This window comes from Mandrillus leucophaeus, unplaced genomic scaffold (assembly GCF_000951045.1).
Source record: "Mandrillus leucophaeus isolate KB7577 unplaced genomic scaffold, Mleu.le_1.0 Scaffold150, whole genome shotgun sequence".
In the NCBI taxonomy this organism is placed as follows: domain Eukaryota; kingdom Metazoa; phylum Chordata; class Mammalia; order Primates; family Cercopithecidae; genus Mandrillus; species Mandrillus leucophaeus.
The window spans coordinates 49677-67309 of record NW_012101477.1 but is presented as its reverse complement, the minus strand read 5'-3'; the positions used below and the strand labels follow the sequence as shown (position 1 = coordinate 67309).

Below are 17633 nucleotides of genomic sequence, written 5' to 3'. Positions count from 1 at the left end.
TACGAATAACTAATAAATATGAAAAAATACTCATTCTCATTAGTAATCACAATTACAAATTAAAGAGATCATAATTTTGAAATACTGAATTAGCAAAGATTAAGAAGTAAAAACAATATTGATCAGAATATGAAAAAAAGCATTCTCATACGATATTTCAGAAATGGATATAAATAAAACACTCTTAACTAGAGGGTATTTTGTAAACACTGAGTGTATCAAATGTTTTAAAAAATGTGCACTGACATTTATCCTAAAGAAATAACTGGAAACATTCATAACTACTTAAAAGGGATATTCATTTACAGAGTCCCTTAAAATGCTGAAAAATTGGAAATGTTTAAAATAGAATATCATGTAGATCATTAAAATTTTGTTGTAGAAAAACAAAAAAATTTCATAATATATTAAATAAAAAATGACTTACAAAGTACAATGTAGAACAGCACTGCAATTCAAACAATAAAGCTAAACATATTTATGCAGAAAGAACAGACTGAAAAGACAACCCTCAAGATGAATGGGGAATTGTGCAGGTGGTAGTGTTACATGTTTCCACATTTTCAAGAGAAGCTATAATCTTAAGTAATTTGAACACAAAATGAGCAATAAATAATAAAGAGAAAATAGCATAAAAGAGAGCTAAAGACTTCTGTACTTACCAAAAGTCTGTTATATACACCATTACTCATTTTGGGGGGTTCTTTTTAAAAAATCTGCAAACTAATAGTTGTACATATTTTAAAGAGTAAGATAATATAAGAAGCGAGTGCTCTGGCAATGGGCTCCTAATCTACAGTGAATTCAAAGCTACAAAACTGCTTTACAAGTTTTGATTTATTCATGTAATACAAGTTTCAAGAATCCTTTACACAGAAATCTCTCCTATACAGCTCTGATGAATTATTTTATTGTCTAATCAGACTTTGAAGAATTATTTATGTTATATTCAATGTCAGCATAGCCATAGTTTAATTTGTCATTTCTTTTAATCCTCTTGCTATAAAGTACATGTACAAGGGCAAACAGAATGTTAAAGAATAAGAACATCTGTTAAGACACCCGAGATTTGCTATGAAAACAAGATTTTCTTTAGACTTAGCAATGCCTAGGCTACCAGTTTCTATAACCTTGGAAGTCTTTTATCATTAAGAATGTATTTTTAAAAACTCATTTATCATCTTCAGATCACTGATGTGTCACAATGACTGAAAATCTAAGGTAATACATGTGAGGTAACAAATGTAGTTCCCATACAGAATCCAAATAACCCACACAGCACCACAGACTTTTTATTTGCACGAGGAATGGAACTTAGATTCAAGGAATTATAAGAGTATGAACAAGAAAATAAATTGGGATGCCATAGCCAGTGCATCATAAAACCTTAGAGGGTTTGCTGAGAAAGGACATAAAATATCCCCAAATTCCTTCTCTGTGAGTTGCCAGTTTATGCTCTTTTAGAAATTTGATATAGTGATGATTTCCAGGATATATTTCTTTCACCATTATTAAGCAACAAAAATGTAAATACATGATTTTCCTAGACTTCTCTAATGTTATTTGGATTGTTTCCTCCAACTAAAGTGAATATAAATAAATATGTGGAATTTTTTTTTTAAGCAAAGCAAGGACTCTACATCATAGGTCATGAAATTTACTCTTGACAGTTAAACTTGGGTCCATTTGGTCATAAAATTTAACTCTGAATTTCAGTCAGTCTTTAAAAGGAGATTCCTTTTCTCCATTTTTGAATGTCTTCTTGTGTTTAAACAACATTTTTGAATGGATCAAAAAAAAATATCAAAGAAAAGGAACTGTCCCAGTGTTGAATGCAGGGCTTTGACACAAGTCTCACCTTCTCTGGATGAGGTAATCTTCCAGGATGTCGAGGCAACGCACCATCTGGGAGAAGATGAGTACCTTGTGGCCACCCGCAATCAGCTTAGGGAGTAGTTTATCAATCAGCACAAGCTTCCCTGCTGCCTGAATCATGGCCTGCAGCTGAAAGTCAGGGGCATCAGGGCTGTGGGTTTTTCGGAAATCTTCTAGAATTTTCTCCTCTGCTCCTGAAAAGGAATGGAACAAAACTATTCCCTGGACAGAATATAAGGATAAAGGTTGTACTCTGCTTTACAGATCCTGGGAAAAATGAAGTGAATTCTTAGGTCCTAGACCAGCAGTTCAGTGAGGAGATGCTGGGTGCACATTGGTCTGTCCCTTCAGCAGAGGGCTCTGCAGTGGCAGCAGGAGAGAACGCGGGTGCTCCACTCTCCTGGGAAGTCTCACCAAGTAGAGTGAGGATCTGAAATACCAAGTCCTACGCTGACTCACCCAAGAAACCTTCCCAGACAAGAAGGACTTTCACACCTCTTGACATCACAGACTAAAAGATAATCCAAGCCACATTGTGATTTTAAAATTTCTCAAAAAGTTTCATTGTAAAAAAAAAAAAAATCCTCCCAACATTTTCTCTAACTAGTTTGGTTAACTGTTAATTTGTCTGCAGAGAGTTTTAATGTCATTGCAGCATTTTCACTGATTCAGCTAAGTAACACATTTTCCTGTCCCCAAGTAGAAAGTGTGTGCCAGACTTTGAACAAATTAAGGGCAGCAAACTGGTGAGTGATATCCCTTTCCTGCCCAGCAGAGTACATGCTGTGCGGCAGCGTGTTGGCAGAAGTTAAGTTCAAACCTTGGCTCTTGGTCCTTAGCAGCTATACTGCTTAGGCAAAGCCATCAAGCTCTCTGAATCTCAGTTTTATACTCTGTAAAAAGGTGAGAATGCATACATGCTAGCAGATAATGAAAATTCAATACATGAGTTATTTGATTATCATTAGCTTCTGGCAGAGGCCATGGCAGTCCTGAGTAACTTCACAGTGCCCCTGACTCACCATTGATCAGGTAGGGATGGTTACAGCACTTCCTCAGCTCCATCATGGTGTTGATGAGATTGGGCATGTTGTGCTGATTTGCCCCCTTGGTCAGGAAGGAAAAGTTCTTCTCGAGGATGGCACGGTAGTACTTTTTCTGGATATTAGTTAGTTCCACCTCAATGATCGTCTCTTGTTTGGGAGCAAGGTTCTTTTCCACATCATCTTTCAGCCGTCGAAGCATCATTGGTTTTAGGATAGACTGCAGTTTCTTTACCTGTCCAGGGAAATGAGACCTATTTACCTACCTCAATCCTGATTTAACGATTACTGGGGTATTTCAACCTTCACTCTTATTTCTTGAACATTTACGCATAGTACTGTGGTAGTAGACTAATAGAAAGATCACGATTGACCCCTGAAAATGGGGCTTATAATAGTACTGAAAGGGAATTAGGGATATGATTTTAATTTACAAGCAATTACTGAGAATCTAGTGGCAATCTCAGAAGATAAAAAGGGAGAAAGGTATAAAAGAGTACTTATTCTCTAGGATGGAGAAAACACGTCTCTCTGTCATTCTTTCTCTAATACACACACCACATGCACAGTAATTACCTGAAGAATATTTTAAATTATGTTAGAAGGTATGAGTGATATATTACAAAAGAAACTTAGACGCTGAGAGAATGGAGTAAGTAGAGATGATCTGGAAAAGAATTCCTCCTATACCTTTTAAGTAACAAAAGCAGCATACATGTTTGGGTGTAGCAGTATGTAAAGAATTAATGTTATAGGTGACATCTGTTCTATCATGGAATCTGTCACATCAGGGGCACTTTTAAGTCTGATGGTGTTCTTTGCTACAACTTGTCTGTTCTTCCCCTAAAAGCACAGGCCTGGACAGCAGGTCTTTATGCAACTGACTGCACCAGCAAGGTAACTTGTTCCCCCTCCCAGTGAGACAATGACAGACTAAGGGATTCAAAGTCCAAGAACCTGAGTTAACCTGGAGCTAAAACATGATACCGGTAAGATTAACTCTGGCGGAAAAACAAAATAAGGGAAGATGAAAGTGCAAAAGAAATCAAGTTTCAAGTCAGAAACGGCTGTTCAAAAATTTTAAAAGGGGTACACTCTGCATAAATAAGTTGTGTGCTGCAGGACTGCTTCCTGAAGAAATACAAAGTGATTTACAGAGAGTGATTCAGAAGAGTTACTTACAAAAGCAGATTTTAGACAATGATGAACATGCTTTATTTTGGAAACAGATGCTTTCCAGAACTTTTATTTACTGTGTTTTAAAATACAGACATCTCATAGAAGCAGAGATTAGAGTGGTGGTTACCAGGGACTGGGGGGTGGGGCGGGGTAGGGAGGTATTGTTCAAGAGATAGAAAATTTTAGTTAGATAGGTGGAGTAAGTTCAAGAGATCTACTGAACAACATGGTGACTACAGTTGATAACAATGTACAGTATTTTTGAAGATTGCTGAGAGTGGATTTTGAATGTTCTCACAAAAAGCATGTGCTAATTAGCTCTGTTTAGCCATTCCACTATGTATACATATTTCAAAACATATTGTACATGATCAATACATATTTTTGTCAATTAAAAATACAGAAAGCCAAAAAATTTAAAAATAATTAATTATATAAAAATAAATATTAAAGATAAAATATCAAATAACATATTTGATGTAATTTGTATGGTTTTCTCCTACCTAACTCCAATCTTAAACTTAATCTTTTTATGAGACTTTCATTTTACCAACGAAGGGTACTTAGAAATCTAATCCCCCATGTGGGTAAGGAATTACTATATAAGAACCTAAAGGGAAAAGACTCAGCTAGCTGATTGTTAAAGATAGGGTCAAATGTCAATCTGCCACATGCTGGGTTCAGCTTTTGCCCTTCACTTGGCTCATACCTTGAATCATTTAGAGTTTACTATATGCCAGACATTGTGCTGGTCAATACAACAAACACAACTTGGGAGAAGATGTGGGCCTTGTCCTCAAGGAGATCTTTGTCTAGGAAGAAGAAAAAATGCATACCACAAATTAAGTGCAATGGGAGAAGAGGATGCATTTCTAATGGTCCAAAAACGGAAAGAAGATTGGAGCTGGCTTTTGAAAGTCAATAGATACTGCAAATGTAGGAATTAAGTTTGATTATTCACTGCTCTGATGCAAGTCTGACTTGCATCAGAAGTAGGAAGAGATTGGAACCCCACAATTTTGACATGTGGGCAAAATTCCCAAATGTTTTCATTCCCCTCATTCTTTGCCCCAACCCACTTACACACCATTGCTGAATTAATTTGGCAGAGCTAATTATGTCATTCCTGTAATAAGGCCTTGTATGGCTTCTCCATTACCTACTAAATTCTTCAAACTACCTTTCAAGATCTTCCCACAATATAACCCTAAAGACTTCTGGCCTTATATTTCCAATTCATTCACTGTTTTCAGCTTAATCAGATGTTTCCCCACTAGTGAATAACTACCATGACTCTGATTTTGCTGGTTTTTTTTTTTTCTATGCAAAGTGGTTACCACCTCTTCTCTCTATACCTGTGAAAACCTGCCCATCCCTCAAGATGCATTTTCAAATTGTACTCTCTCCCTGGAGTCTTTTCTAATTCTCAAATAGATGTGACCTGTCTCTCCTCTGAAGGACCAACTCTATTATTTGTTCTTCTTATGGCACGTAAATTTGTCTGGGTTATTTCTATAATCCCTAGTAGAGATTTCTACTCATATGAAATAAGTATTTATTACTATCAGCTGTTTTTTATTAGCTTTGAGTCCAACAAGGTAGACTTGGAACTGGACCTTGAAAACTGCAGAAATGCAGCTGATCTGGACAAAAGAGGACTTATCAACTACTCTAGGTATGTGACTGCCTTCTTTTCCTCACTACCTGTGTATTGTGTTGTACTCAAGAAGATGGGCCTGGGAACGAGCTGCAGATTTTCAAGGGGAAAGGATGAAGGATGAGGGAAGCAGAAGAAAGCACCATACTCCTAAGGCCAGAGCTATAAGCAAAATCAGTGAACACACAATATGTGAAATTAGTGAAGCAAGGAGGCCCGATAGACCAACATAAGATATTTTGGGTATGGACCCATCTATCCTTTGGGGCAGTAAGAACCGCTAATAATCAGCTTACCCTCCTCAACATAAACAAACACATAAAATAAAGGAGGTAATGCTCATTTTGCCAGGAATGTGACAACTCGCTAAATCCTGGCCCCACAGCATCCTGCTCTTTTCTTGATGAAGATAATGATCACATTGTCTCCTCAATTCTTTGGGTCCCTAATTACCTGTTCCTCTGTTTTCAAATCTCCAAATTCCTCCAAGAAAGCGGTCTCTGAAGGAAACTGTGATGGCTCCAAAAAATTTAGCAAACTGAAGAGCTCCTCCACGGAGTTCTGCAAGGGTGTTCCAGTGAGAAGCACTTTATGTTCCTGCACAAATTAAACACACATGATGAATAGTGCTTGCGCCATCAAAATAGTGCATTTTCGTGGGGAAAATTAAGCCAGGGCATTGAGTGCTCAATTTGGGGCAATTCTGATCTGCTTTAATGAAAAGATAATACACCCTCATAGGCGTACAGTCAATAAACGAATCAACCTTCCTTTCACATCATTGATTCCAGCAGCACTTTCATGTTAATTAAAGCAACTATTCACTCATTCACTAAATATTATTGAGGGCCTCCCCACCAGATACTGGGCACCATGCCAAGGCAGTGATGTTAAAAGGGCATCATCTTTGGTACCAGTTCATTTAGGGGCCTGGAAACAAGCCAAAACACCTTACATTTCCAAGTCACATATTTCATGGTATTTAAGAGTCCTCCTAAGTCTATGGAAATCAATCTGTGGCAAAGGCCATTGTTGAGCCAGTTTGTAACAAAAAAAATCTTGATTCCTATACTCTTGCAGTTATAGAGACCAAAAAAGAACATCTAATGTAAAAGGACCAGGCAGAAATAAGCTACATGCAGAATGGCTAAGGAGTGTTTCCTCCAAGCTGAACAGAATGAACCTGTGTTTATGTAAAGAGCTGCTCTCACCAGGGCCATAAGCTTCAGACCCTCCAGAAGTTTGCAGTTCCTGTTCTTCAATCTGTGGGCTTCATCAATTATCACACAGCTCCAGTGAATCTTCTTCAACTCTGGGCAGTCTGCCAGGATCATCTCAAACGTTGTGATGACGACGTGGAACTTGAAGACTCCTGAAAGGGGGTTCCCCTGAGGATGACACAACCAAAGGCAAAGCTTTACACCACGGCTACAGAATTCTGCTAATACTTGCTGGATGAGAGGAGGCAGCACTACAAATGCTGGGGCCTAGGTGAGAAGACAAGCACTGCTTTTCCTCATGTGAGAAAAGAGAATATAAGAACGAACGAGCTAGTTAGCCAAAAGGCCTCACACACCATCAATGAAACAGAAGCGAGACAACATCTGCCCTCACAAAGGTGAGAAGGATGGGCAATATGGAAGGCACAGCAAGGGAGCATTTTCACTTATTAGCTGCTATGATAAGGAAATCAGATGGGTGTCGGTTCACAAGTTCCCAGACAGGAGTCAGTCTAAACCATAGTTTGAATGCCCAAAGGAAACTCTCTGCTATTTTTCAGACTCAATTTCACCTTATAATTTGAGTTCTAGCACAGATTTAAGGTAATGATCCTGATTCACCTAAGACAAGTGCTACTAGGCAGGACACAGCTTTGTTGTTCAGCCTGTCTTGGTGTTGCCATCACGTTTCAAGAGCAGAGCCGCATCATGTTAGAGCAATTCTTAAATTTCTTCCAAGTGTCTCTGCTGTCTCTGAAACCTTTGGGGAGACCACTGGCTTTCCTCTGATGGAAATCGTTTAATTTTTACCTTAATTATAAAAACCAGTGTGCAGGACAAACACACAACTATATTCAGCTAAGTGATAGCACTTAAAAACTTAAAAAAAGAGAAAATGTTGCTGTTGTGTATTTAATTATTTGAAACCTATTTTCTCTTCATCCTCTCTGTCAAATCTGTTAACCTCCTCTCCAAACTCCCTGGCTGGGAATCCATTCTCTGTAGAGTAATTCTTTTGCTCACTTTCTTCACTGAACACATAACAATTCAGATAAAATCTTCTGCATATAAAAGTAACTTCATAAACCAACAGGTAAGTCAAATTTTCAGTGTCCTAAAAAAGGTACATCTCAGAGTTTAGACAGCATGCCCTACAATCCTGTGTTGTATCATAAATTAAAATGAACTACCAGGGAGAGCAGGAGTCAGCCTTGACAAACATATTACAAAGTCATTCCACATTAACACAAGATGCAGGGCACTGGAACTTCTGAAGTTAAGTGACAGAAAGGCTGCTCCGAGCTTAGGCAGTCCCTGGGTCTCTGATTCACGTAAGGCTCACCTGGGCGTCTCTGTACACCATTTCATATTGCTGGATCATCTGCCTGCTGATCTGGCTGCCGTGGTACACAATGGCATTCATCTCTGTCCATGTCCGGAACTCTCGCTCCCAGTTAGTGATGGTGGAGAGAGGGGCAATAATGAGAAAAGGGCCGTGGATTCCTCGCAGAAATATTTCTGAAAGGAATGTGATGGACTGGATGGTTTTCCCTAGGCCCATCTCATCAGCCAAAATACAGTTTTTTCTGCAGAGAGTGAGAAATACAGGTAATTCATTATCAATACAGGAAACTTATAGAGGCTGGTTATAACTTGAAAAGATGCTTCACAAATAGATGTTTACCTATAAGATTATCATTGAAGGCTTTATCATCATTTTACATATTAAACTGAGGTTAGTTGTTATTATTATTCATACCTTGCCTACTTCCAAAACAGAACTGTGCTAATTTGGGAGAAAATACAGTCGTGTGTCACTTAAGGATGGGGTCACATTCTGAGAAATGCATCACTGGGTGACTGTGTCATTGTGGGAACATCAGAGAGTGTACCTACTAAACCTAGATGGTATAGCCTACTACACGCCTAGGCTATGTGGTATATAGCCTACGGCTTCTAGGCTATAAGCCTATATAGCATGTCACTGCAGTTAATACTATAGGCAATCGTAACACAATAGTATTTTTGTATCTAAACACAGAAAAGACAAAGTAAAAATAGAGCAAAATACAGATTAAAAATGGTATACCTGGCCAGGTGCGGTGGCTCACACCTGTAATCCCAACATTTTGGGAGGCCAAGGCAGGCAGATCCCCTGAGGTCAGAAGTTCGAGACCAGCCTGGCCAACACAGTGAAACCCCATCTCTATTAAAAATACAAAAACTAGCAGGGCGAGGTGGCAGGTGCCTGTAATCCCAGCTACTAGGGAGGCAGAGGCAGAAGAATTGTTTGAACCCAGGAGGCAGAGGCTGCAGTGAGCTGAGATCGCACCATTGCACTCCAGCCTGGGTGACAGAGCGAGGCTCTGTTTCGACAAAAATAAAAATAAAAAAATAAAATGGTATACCTAGGTGATAGGTTGATAGCTGTAGCAAACCACCATGGCACACATTTACCTACATAACAAACCTGCCTATCCAGCACATGTACCCTAGAACTAAAGATAAACATTAAAAAACAAAAACAAAAAAGGTATACCTATATAGGGCACTTACCATGAATGGAGCTTACAGGACTGGAAGTTGCTCTGGGTGAATCAGTGAGTGAGTGGTGGGTGATGTGAAGGCCAAGGACATTACTGCACACCACTGTAGACATTATAAATACTGTACACTAAAGCTACACTCAATTTATTTAAAAATATTTTTTCTTCAATAAATTAACCCTAGCTTACTGTAACTTTTTTACTGTATGAACTTTCAATTTTTTTAAAACTTTTTGACTCTTAAGTGTTATTACAAAGAATCAAGAAGTTTTAAAACATTTAAACGTTTTTGTATAGCTGTATATTCCCATATACATATATATATATATTATTATTATTATTTTTTTGGTTAAGGATTTAGAAATAGAAAACAGCTTTAAAGGATCTTCTGGATTTTCTTTCATCTAGATTGAGCCCAACCTTTTGGTATGGCTGGCCAAAAAAAGGGGCACAAAGTCAATGACGTCATTCCTTTTGGTTGGAGAAACAACTGACAAAAATAAAATTAGTCTTGGATGATTAATGTGCAAAGATTACCACCCTAAATTGATGGCCATGCTGCTCCCTCTCACCAGTCTGCAACTGCAACTCTAGGTTTTCCAGGCTAAGGCAGTAATATGCCTCCGGGTACAAACATCTGGGCTGGTTTTGGTTCCGTACCTGTTATACCAGTTAAAAAGAAGCCAGTTCATCCCCTCCAGCTGGTATTCCCGGAGCTGGTTACTGTTCTTATACTCGCGAGACTTCTCGAGTTTCTGCCAGGAGTCTGAAGCAGGCCGCTCCTAGGGAGGAAAGCAAACAGCATAATAGATAGAGAATGATGTTTTAGGAGCATAACATGGATACTAATGAGGACAGTGGTAAATCTCATTGTCCCAAGGCTGGTTTCAAACTATAGTTATTACCTTCTGAGTAATGTATAGGTTGGGGGAACTAAGTAGGAGTCAGGCTGAGAGAATGGGTAGGAATCCTGATTGCTTCTAGATAATAACTTACAATTAGCTTCAGAATGAAATTCTCCCTGTTCTCTATCTGGTCCGTCACTGCATTATGCCACATACCACAATTAGCCTGGTGCTGTATTTATTTATCCATGTACACACATGCTTCTTCCATTAGACTGTGAGCTCCTGAGGGCAGGGCCTGTACCTTGTTTCTTAACATATCTCACACAAGCATCAACCTATAGCAAATGCTTAACTGATGACTGACAAGTTGAATTAAAAGCAGAAAACAGTATATACGGGAGAGGGTTGAAAGAAAAATAATCAAGCATGTAATCAAAACACTATGAACTATGTAAGTTTCTACACAGTTCTGCATCTCAAGACACCTCTATCTACCTTTCATATGCCAAAAAAACAAAAACGAAACACTGCTCTTGAATGGACTCCTATAGGGACCTAAGTTTAATGTTCTGAGTATCAATCTTCCAGTGATGTAAAAGCAACAAATAATATTAATAAGGAACTAGATAAGAGTTTTTCATATAAAAATGGCAATTTTTCTTTTTTAAACAGAAACTATCATTCCAGCCTACAGTCATATTCTTTAACAACTGATTCTCTTTTCAAGTTAGTTATACCTTAATAAAAGCTCTGGCCCGGGTGTGGTGGCTCACGCCTGTAATCCCAGCAATTTGGGAGGCCAAGACAGGTGGATCACCTGAAGCCAGGAGTTCAAGACAAGCCTAACATGGTGAAACACCATCTCTGCTAAAAACATACAAAAATTAGCCAGGCGTGGTGGCAAGCGCTTATATTCCTAGCTACTTAGGAGGCCAAGGCAAGAGAATTGCTTGAACTCGGGAGACGGAGGCTGCAGTGAGCTAAGATTGTGCCACTGCACTCCAGCAACAGACCAAGACTCCATCTCAAAATAAAAAAATAAATAAAAGTTCTGATCCCAACTCTTCCTCAATTGTTGGATAATTTATATACTTCTCAGGCGCCCTGGGAGATCTTGGCAGTTGAGTGGCAATAATCCAGAATCAGAAAAACAAATAGATTCAATAATGTTTATCAAAAACCTATGTTCTCTCTGTGGGCGTTACAGGGATCTGCAGATAAAGGCAGTTCTTCCGCTTAATAATATTCCAGTTGAGTGAAGACGGGAAAATCAAAGAAAAGAGGTAGCTGATGAAGAGATAAGAAACAGGAAAGATACTACTGAGCTTCTCTTGCATACCAGCCATTTCTTACAAATTTTATTTTACTGACTCCATATAACAGCCACACACCAAGAATTCTAAGCCAATATCAAAGCTTCTTAAATGTCACATACATCAAAATAGACCTGAGACCTAAAGGTGACCAGGGTGCTGGCAAAGTTCGATCTGGGGAGGAAAACACTGAATTGCGGGTTCAATGACAAGTAACAAAGGTAAAATACCACAGAAACCACTTAGGAACACAGCCAGGTGAACTTCCATGATTGCAAAGTTCATAAAATTGCACGTTCTGAGAAGTGTCAGAGAGAGACAAGATTGCTTTACCACATGCTTAATTTCAGGGAGAACTTGAAGAGATTCAAATTCTTTAACTTTTGCAGGATCCACATCTTCCTCTAGCTCCCATGTGCTTTCCTCATATGGTAGTGAGCACCACTTCACCAGGTAATGTGTTACCTCCTGGTAGGAAAACAGGAAAGAAACTTAATGTTCTATTAGATTAAAGGAGTCAGTCATATCTGCCAACCTCTGAAAAACCACCCTAAATGACTAGACAGGAATACCATTAAGACAAAGGCCACATGTTAAAACAAGTGAAATATGTGGAAAGAAGGGAAGATGCTTTAGGAGAGGCGAATACCCACCTCCCCTGTTTCTGCATCCTTGGTGTGGGCCACCTCCAAGATGCGATCAACTTCTACATAGTCTGGATTGAACAAGTCTTCATCAGGCTAACACAAACAGAGGAGAACAGTTAGGAAGTGTGTCCCCTTCTCTCAAATCCAACACTTAGGGTGTTATCTCTAAGTGACCCCTACTCTGGACCCTATCAACAAACACAAAAAGAAAGGGTTTGCTTAATAATAAAAGTCGCAGGCATTTATTCAATGTCTCCAAATCCTGCTCTCCATGACTAAATTTAAAGGATCCAACCATCTTAGAGGCTACACCCTAGCCAGGTAATAATTCCCTGTTGGTCATTATAGCAATGTACAAAAATCAGCAGAAGGGCTCCCTTTTCCTTACTGGTCCTTATTTCAAACATAGTCCTTGGCAACTAGGAATTACAGTTTCTTTTTCTTCTTCTTCTTTTTTTTTTGAGATGGAGTCTTGCTCTGTCGCCCAGGCTAGAGTGCAGTGGCCGGATCTCAGCTCACTGCAAGCTCTGCCTCCCGGGTTTACGCCATTCTCCTCCCTCAGCCTCCCGAGTAGCTGGGACCACAGGCGCCCGCCACCTCGCCTGGCTAGTTTTTTTTTGTATTTTTTAGTAGAGACGGGGTTTCACCGTGTTAGCCAGGATGGTCTCGATCTCCTGACCTCGTGATCCGCCCGTCTTGGCCTCCCAAAGTCCTGGGATTACAGGCTTGAGCCACTGCGCCCAGCCTCTTTTTCTTCTTAATAACAACAATAGCTAACATTGGAAGGGGGCATGAGGGAAGCTTCCTGGGTGCTGACAATGTTCTATTTGCTGATCTAGGTAGTAGTTACATAAATGTGTTTACATTGTAAAAATTCATGGAGATGTACACTTTATCTTTATGCACATTATGCTTCAAAAAATGCTTACCTACAAAACAACAAGAAGTAACATACAGAAATATTTAATGTATGTCCAGAGTAATGCTAAGTACTTTCATTTAAGCTCCAAAACTACCTCACGGAGTAGGTACTATAATTACCTTACAGATTAGGAAACCGACTCAGAGATATTAAGTAATGCGACCAAGTTCATGGAGCTATGTTAACTGGACCGTTCACCCAGGTCTTTCTTACCCAGAAGCCGAAGTCCTCCTCCAGGAGTGCTGGAGAGCTCTTACTGACACTTAGGCTGCAAGGCACTTTTAGGGCTATCTAGTTTCATCGTCTAATCAATGCAGGCTACTTTTTACAACATCCCTGGCAAACCTCTCAGATTCAATTATTCCCAATTAAGAAATTTACTACCCTCCAAGACCTGATTCACTGTCGAAACAGCTTTATCTCTACCTCTTTAGTAGTAGTATCATGATCTTTATCATTAGTAAATTATAACTTAACTTCCTTCCTTATAACTGTTGCTCATTGGTGTGAACTGCTTCCTCTAGAGCAGCAATAAGTAATTTGATTCTTTCCTCTCTGTTTAGGCTCTTCAGCAATCTCCTCCCTATTTGGGTTAAAAAAAAACCCCGTTTGTTCAACAGTTCTTCATATACCATTTCCATCTTAACGATACGAAAAGCTAATATTTATGGAATAGTGCCTATGAGCTAAACACTGCTATAAACATTGTGTCCTTTATTATTCATAACAGTCAAAATACAGAAACAACCTAAGTGTCCATCAAGGGATGAATGGATAAAGAAAGTGGGATGTATATATCCACACAACAGAATATCATTCAGCTTTAAAAAAGAAGGAAATTCCGGCCGGGCGCGGTGGCTCACGCCTGTAATCCCAGTACTTTGAGAGGCCGAGGTGGGCAGATCATGAGGCCAGGAGATCGAGACCATCCTGGCTAACACGGTGAAACCCTGTCTCTACTAAAAATACAAAAATTAGCCGGGTGTGGTGGCGGGTGCCTGTAGTCCCAGCTACTCGGGAGGCTGAGACAGGAGAATGGCGTGAACTCGGGAGGCGGAGCTTGCAGTGAGCCGAGATCGTGCCACTGCACTCTAGCCTGGGCGATGAGCAAGACTCCATCTCAAAAAAAAAAAAAAGAGGGAAATCCCATCATTTGCAACAACATGGATGAACCTGGAGGATGTTATACAAAGTAAAATAAACCTGACACACAAAAACAAAGATAAGTGTATGATCTCACTTATATGTGGAACATAAAATAATCAAACTCGTAGAAGCAGAGAGTAAAATGGAGGTTGCCAGGGATGAAAGGGAGGGGTAAATGGGGAGGAAGACACCGGTCAAAGGGTATAAAATTCCAGTTATTCAGGATGAATAAATTCTGGAGACCTAATGCATAGAATGGTGATGACAGTTAAAAATACTGTATTATACATTTGAAATTTTCTAAGAGGATAAATCTCAAGTGTTCTCACCCTAAGGTGGGAAAAAAGAAAGAAAAAAATCCCCTAACTATGTGAGGTGATGGATATGCTCATTAGCTGGACTATAGTGATTATTTTACAATGTACACATATATTAAAACATCAAGTTGTATACCTTAAATATACATGTCAATTATACTCCAATAAAGCTGAAAATGGCAAGAAAATTATCACCTAATCCTTGCAGGTACTCTCTGAGGCTGATTCTATCAGGAGTCCTGCCTTTTTCCTATGATACTGAGTTTGAAGGAGCTTATGCCACGGCCTGAGGCCACCCAGATGTGTGTGAGGGTGGGCTGGGAGGGGCAGTTTGACTGCAGAGCCCAGGCTCTTAGCATTGTGCAGTCCGCTCTCCACCTATGCCCCATTCCCACCATGACAGTCCTCTTGTAGCTGCCCTCAGGTTTTGCAAAGTCCCTCGCTGAATCCTGGTACCCAAATGAACCTAACATTTAGGAATGAAAAGAGCCTGGTACAGCAGGACTGTTCTATTGGTGCAGTCCAGGATTAGTAGGATTAGTTTACTTTTTAAGCAGCCACTTCCTACTCTTGACACACAATAAATGTGTAGTTACTTAAACTGGCAATGTCTTTTCTCCCTAGAACTGCTACCCAGTCATTTTCCTCACTTCAGAACTAGAAAGATTCCAAGAACAATGTAGGATATTACATTTATTCCTACATTTATTCATCCTAGCCTGTCCAGGCAAACCCAGGCTGATTCTGTCATTTATCCTCCCAGTATTGGGTCTGCTTAGGACATCTCCTGGGTCTTCAGGAGTTAGGATTTAGTCAGGAGTCTACGTCTGTGCATGTGGGAAGTTGCAGGCTCTTGGAGCCTGAGTTTCCCCGACGTATGCTTTAGCTACCTCATAAAGCAGCTGGAAATAATGGATATAAAGCTCTACTCAAAACTAAGTTACTATTTATATCACAAAAATATTTACCCAAGTTACTAATAAATATGTTGAATAGGTCAAGACCAAAGGCAGTGTTATAGGAACTACTCTTCAGTATTATTCCTCCTTAATTTCATGTGTTCCAATATTCTCAAGAGCCTTTCCTTTCCACAAAAATATGAACTCTTGTTGCATTATTTCTATATACCCCAGCACAGTTTCCTCTATTCTCAGCCAAGGAAAAACCACTGCTTTAGGAATAGATCAGAAAACAGACACAAAGGGCTATGTAGGCTATATTATAGGGTTTAGACTTTATTCCAAGAATAACACATTAAGGTTAAGGTTTGTGGCATTTTCTGATATATAGCACTTACAGATTTGTTTAATATTAAAATCCATCAGTCCTTCCTCTTGCTGTAGGTACAATATTTAGAAATACCCAAGTTTACATAAATAAAATTATTTGTTTACTTTCTCACACTTTCAGTTTTTTTTTTTTTTTTTTTTTTTACATTCAAATTTTAGGACCTTCTGAAATGTCCTTTTTGGGTTGTGGGGGGTTGAGGGAGCAGGGATGAAAGAATTGTGTGCATATTCCTCTCACTCTAGCTATTTATTAGTATTCACACCAAGATGCATGCTCTTATGAGTTGTCAGTTTATAAGGTTTGATCCTGAACTTTGGTGGATACTTCTCTTTGACTTGAATCTAGACTAGTTTTGTTGCAAATCAGCACACATTTATCAATTTGACTTGAGTAACAGATCTGTATAGGACTTTAACTTGGACTCAGAAACATAAACACAGTATTTACTGCTGCAAGAAAAGCAGCAGTCAAATGAGTCAATAAATATTGCTTCACCTCCGTAAAAATGTGCTTCATCTGGGCTTGTTTATTCCTAAATCGCTTGATCTTCTGTGCGATGCGAGGATCCTTTTCGAGCTCTTCCATTGTGGCCCATTTACAATGTAAGTAGGAACTATCCAAAGACATACAAATTGTCAGGCAAGCACATAACTAGCAAATGATTGAGCTTTAAGGTGTTCAATAAACAGGGTGACCATCTAACACAGAAATAGTAAAATGGTTTATTGTGCAACTGCTGCAGATTGGGCTTAGAAAGACCTTCCTCTTAAGGGCAACAACAGAAAACAAAACAAAATGGAGTAATTCCAAGCAACTGATCCCTCTACAGCTTCTAGAGAAACTGGCCAAGAACAGAGGCAGTGCAGGTGTGGGCAGGTTATCATTAACACACGTTAGTGAAAGTGGGCTGTAGCAGAAACGAAAAAATGTAAGAGGGGAAAAGAGCATATGCTACAGGAGAGTGGTTCTCTACCCTGGTTGCATATGAGAATTGCCCAAGGAGTTTTAAAAAAACAACAATCCTTGGGCCCCACTGAGTCTGAGTCGATGGTCTTGGGTGGAGCAAGGGCTTCAGTGGTTTAAAAAAGCTCTCCAGGTAATTCTGTGTGCAGCTATAATTGAGTGTTACTGCCTAAGGTAAACTTTGGTCAGCCAAGACCTGTGGGTCATGCCTTAGAGGCAAGACTCTGAAGATGCAGTAGGTAATAAAGTCACAAGAGAAAGAAAGTTTTATTCATATAAAACCCAAATACAGAGAATACTTTAAATAGACGTACAAATTTCTATACTTAACGTAGAACAGCTCCAAGTCAAATGGAGGTTCTCCTGGGTGAACCTGTAACAAATAGCAAGCAGTTATCAGCCCAGATCCCAGGCAGATCACCCTTATTGAGCCAAAAGAAAACAGGTAATCAACATCTCTGCCTGATTTCCATAAAGATTTCTTGAGCATATTTTCATTTTCCCAGGCCTTTTCCTGATACCTACTGGTCAGGTTTTCCAAAGGTGGAATACAGAGCTGCAAGGTAAAAAATTGATCTTCGTGCTGTCCTTCCAAGGTCTAGGTTGGGATGGCACTCAGCTGATAAACCCAAACTGGCCCAGGTCTCTTGAGAAATGTCAGGACCAT

At 39.4% G+C, this 17633-nt stretch overlaps 1 protein-coding gene across 2 annotated transcripts in view; it reads right to left on the bottom strand.

Annotated features, from left to right (window-relative positions):
• The window catches only part of CHD6 (chromodomain helicase DNA binding protein 6), a 133435-nt gene that overhangs the window by 81288 nt on the left and 34514 nt on the right, over positions 1-17633 (bottom strand). For both annotated transcript variants that reach the window (XM_011974957.1, XM_011974956.1), the window contains exons 5-14: positions 17281-17339; positions 16499-16616; positions 12335-12421; positions 12015-12149; positions 10181-10302; positions 8317-8560; positions 6966-7142; positions 6208-6351; positions 2898-3153; positions 1859-2069 (exon numbers count right to left, since the gene is read on the bottom strand). In XM_011974957.1, the coding sequence (XP_011830347.1) occupies positions 1859-2069; positions 2898-3153; positions 6208-6351; positions 6966-7142; positions 8317-8560; positions 10181-10302; positions 12015-12149; positions 12335-12421; positions 16499-16616; positions 17281-17339 (1553 nt within the window). The remainder of the gene's footprint in view (positions 1-1858; positions 2070-2897; positions 3154-6207; positions 6352-6965; positions 7143-8316; positions 8561-10180; positions 10303-12014; positions 12150-12334; positions 12422-16498; positions 16617-17280; positions 17340-17633) is intronic.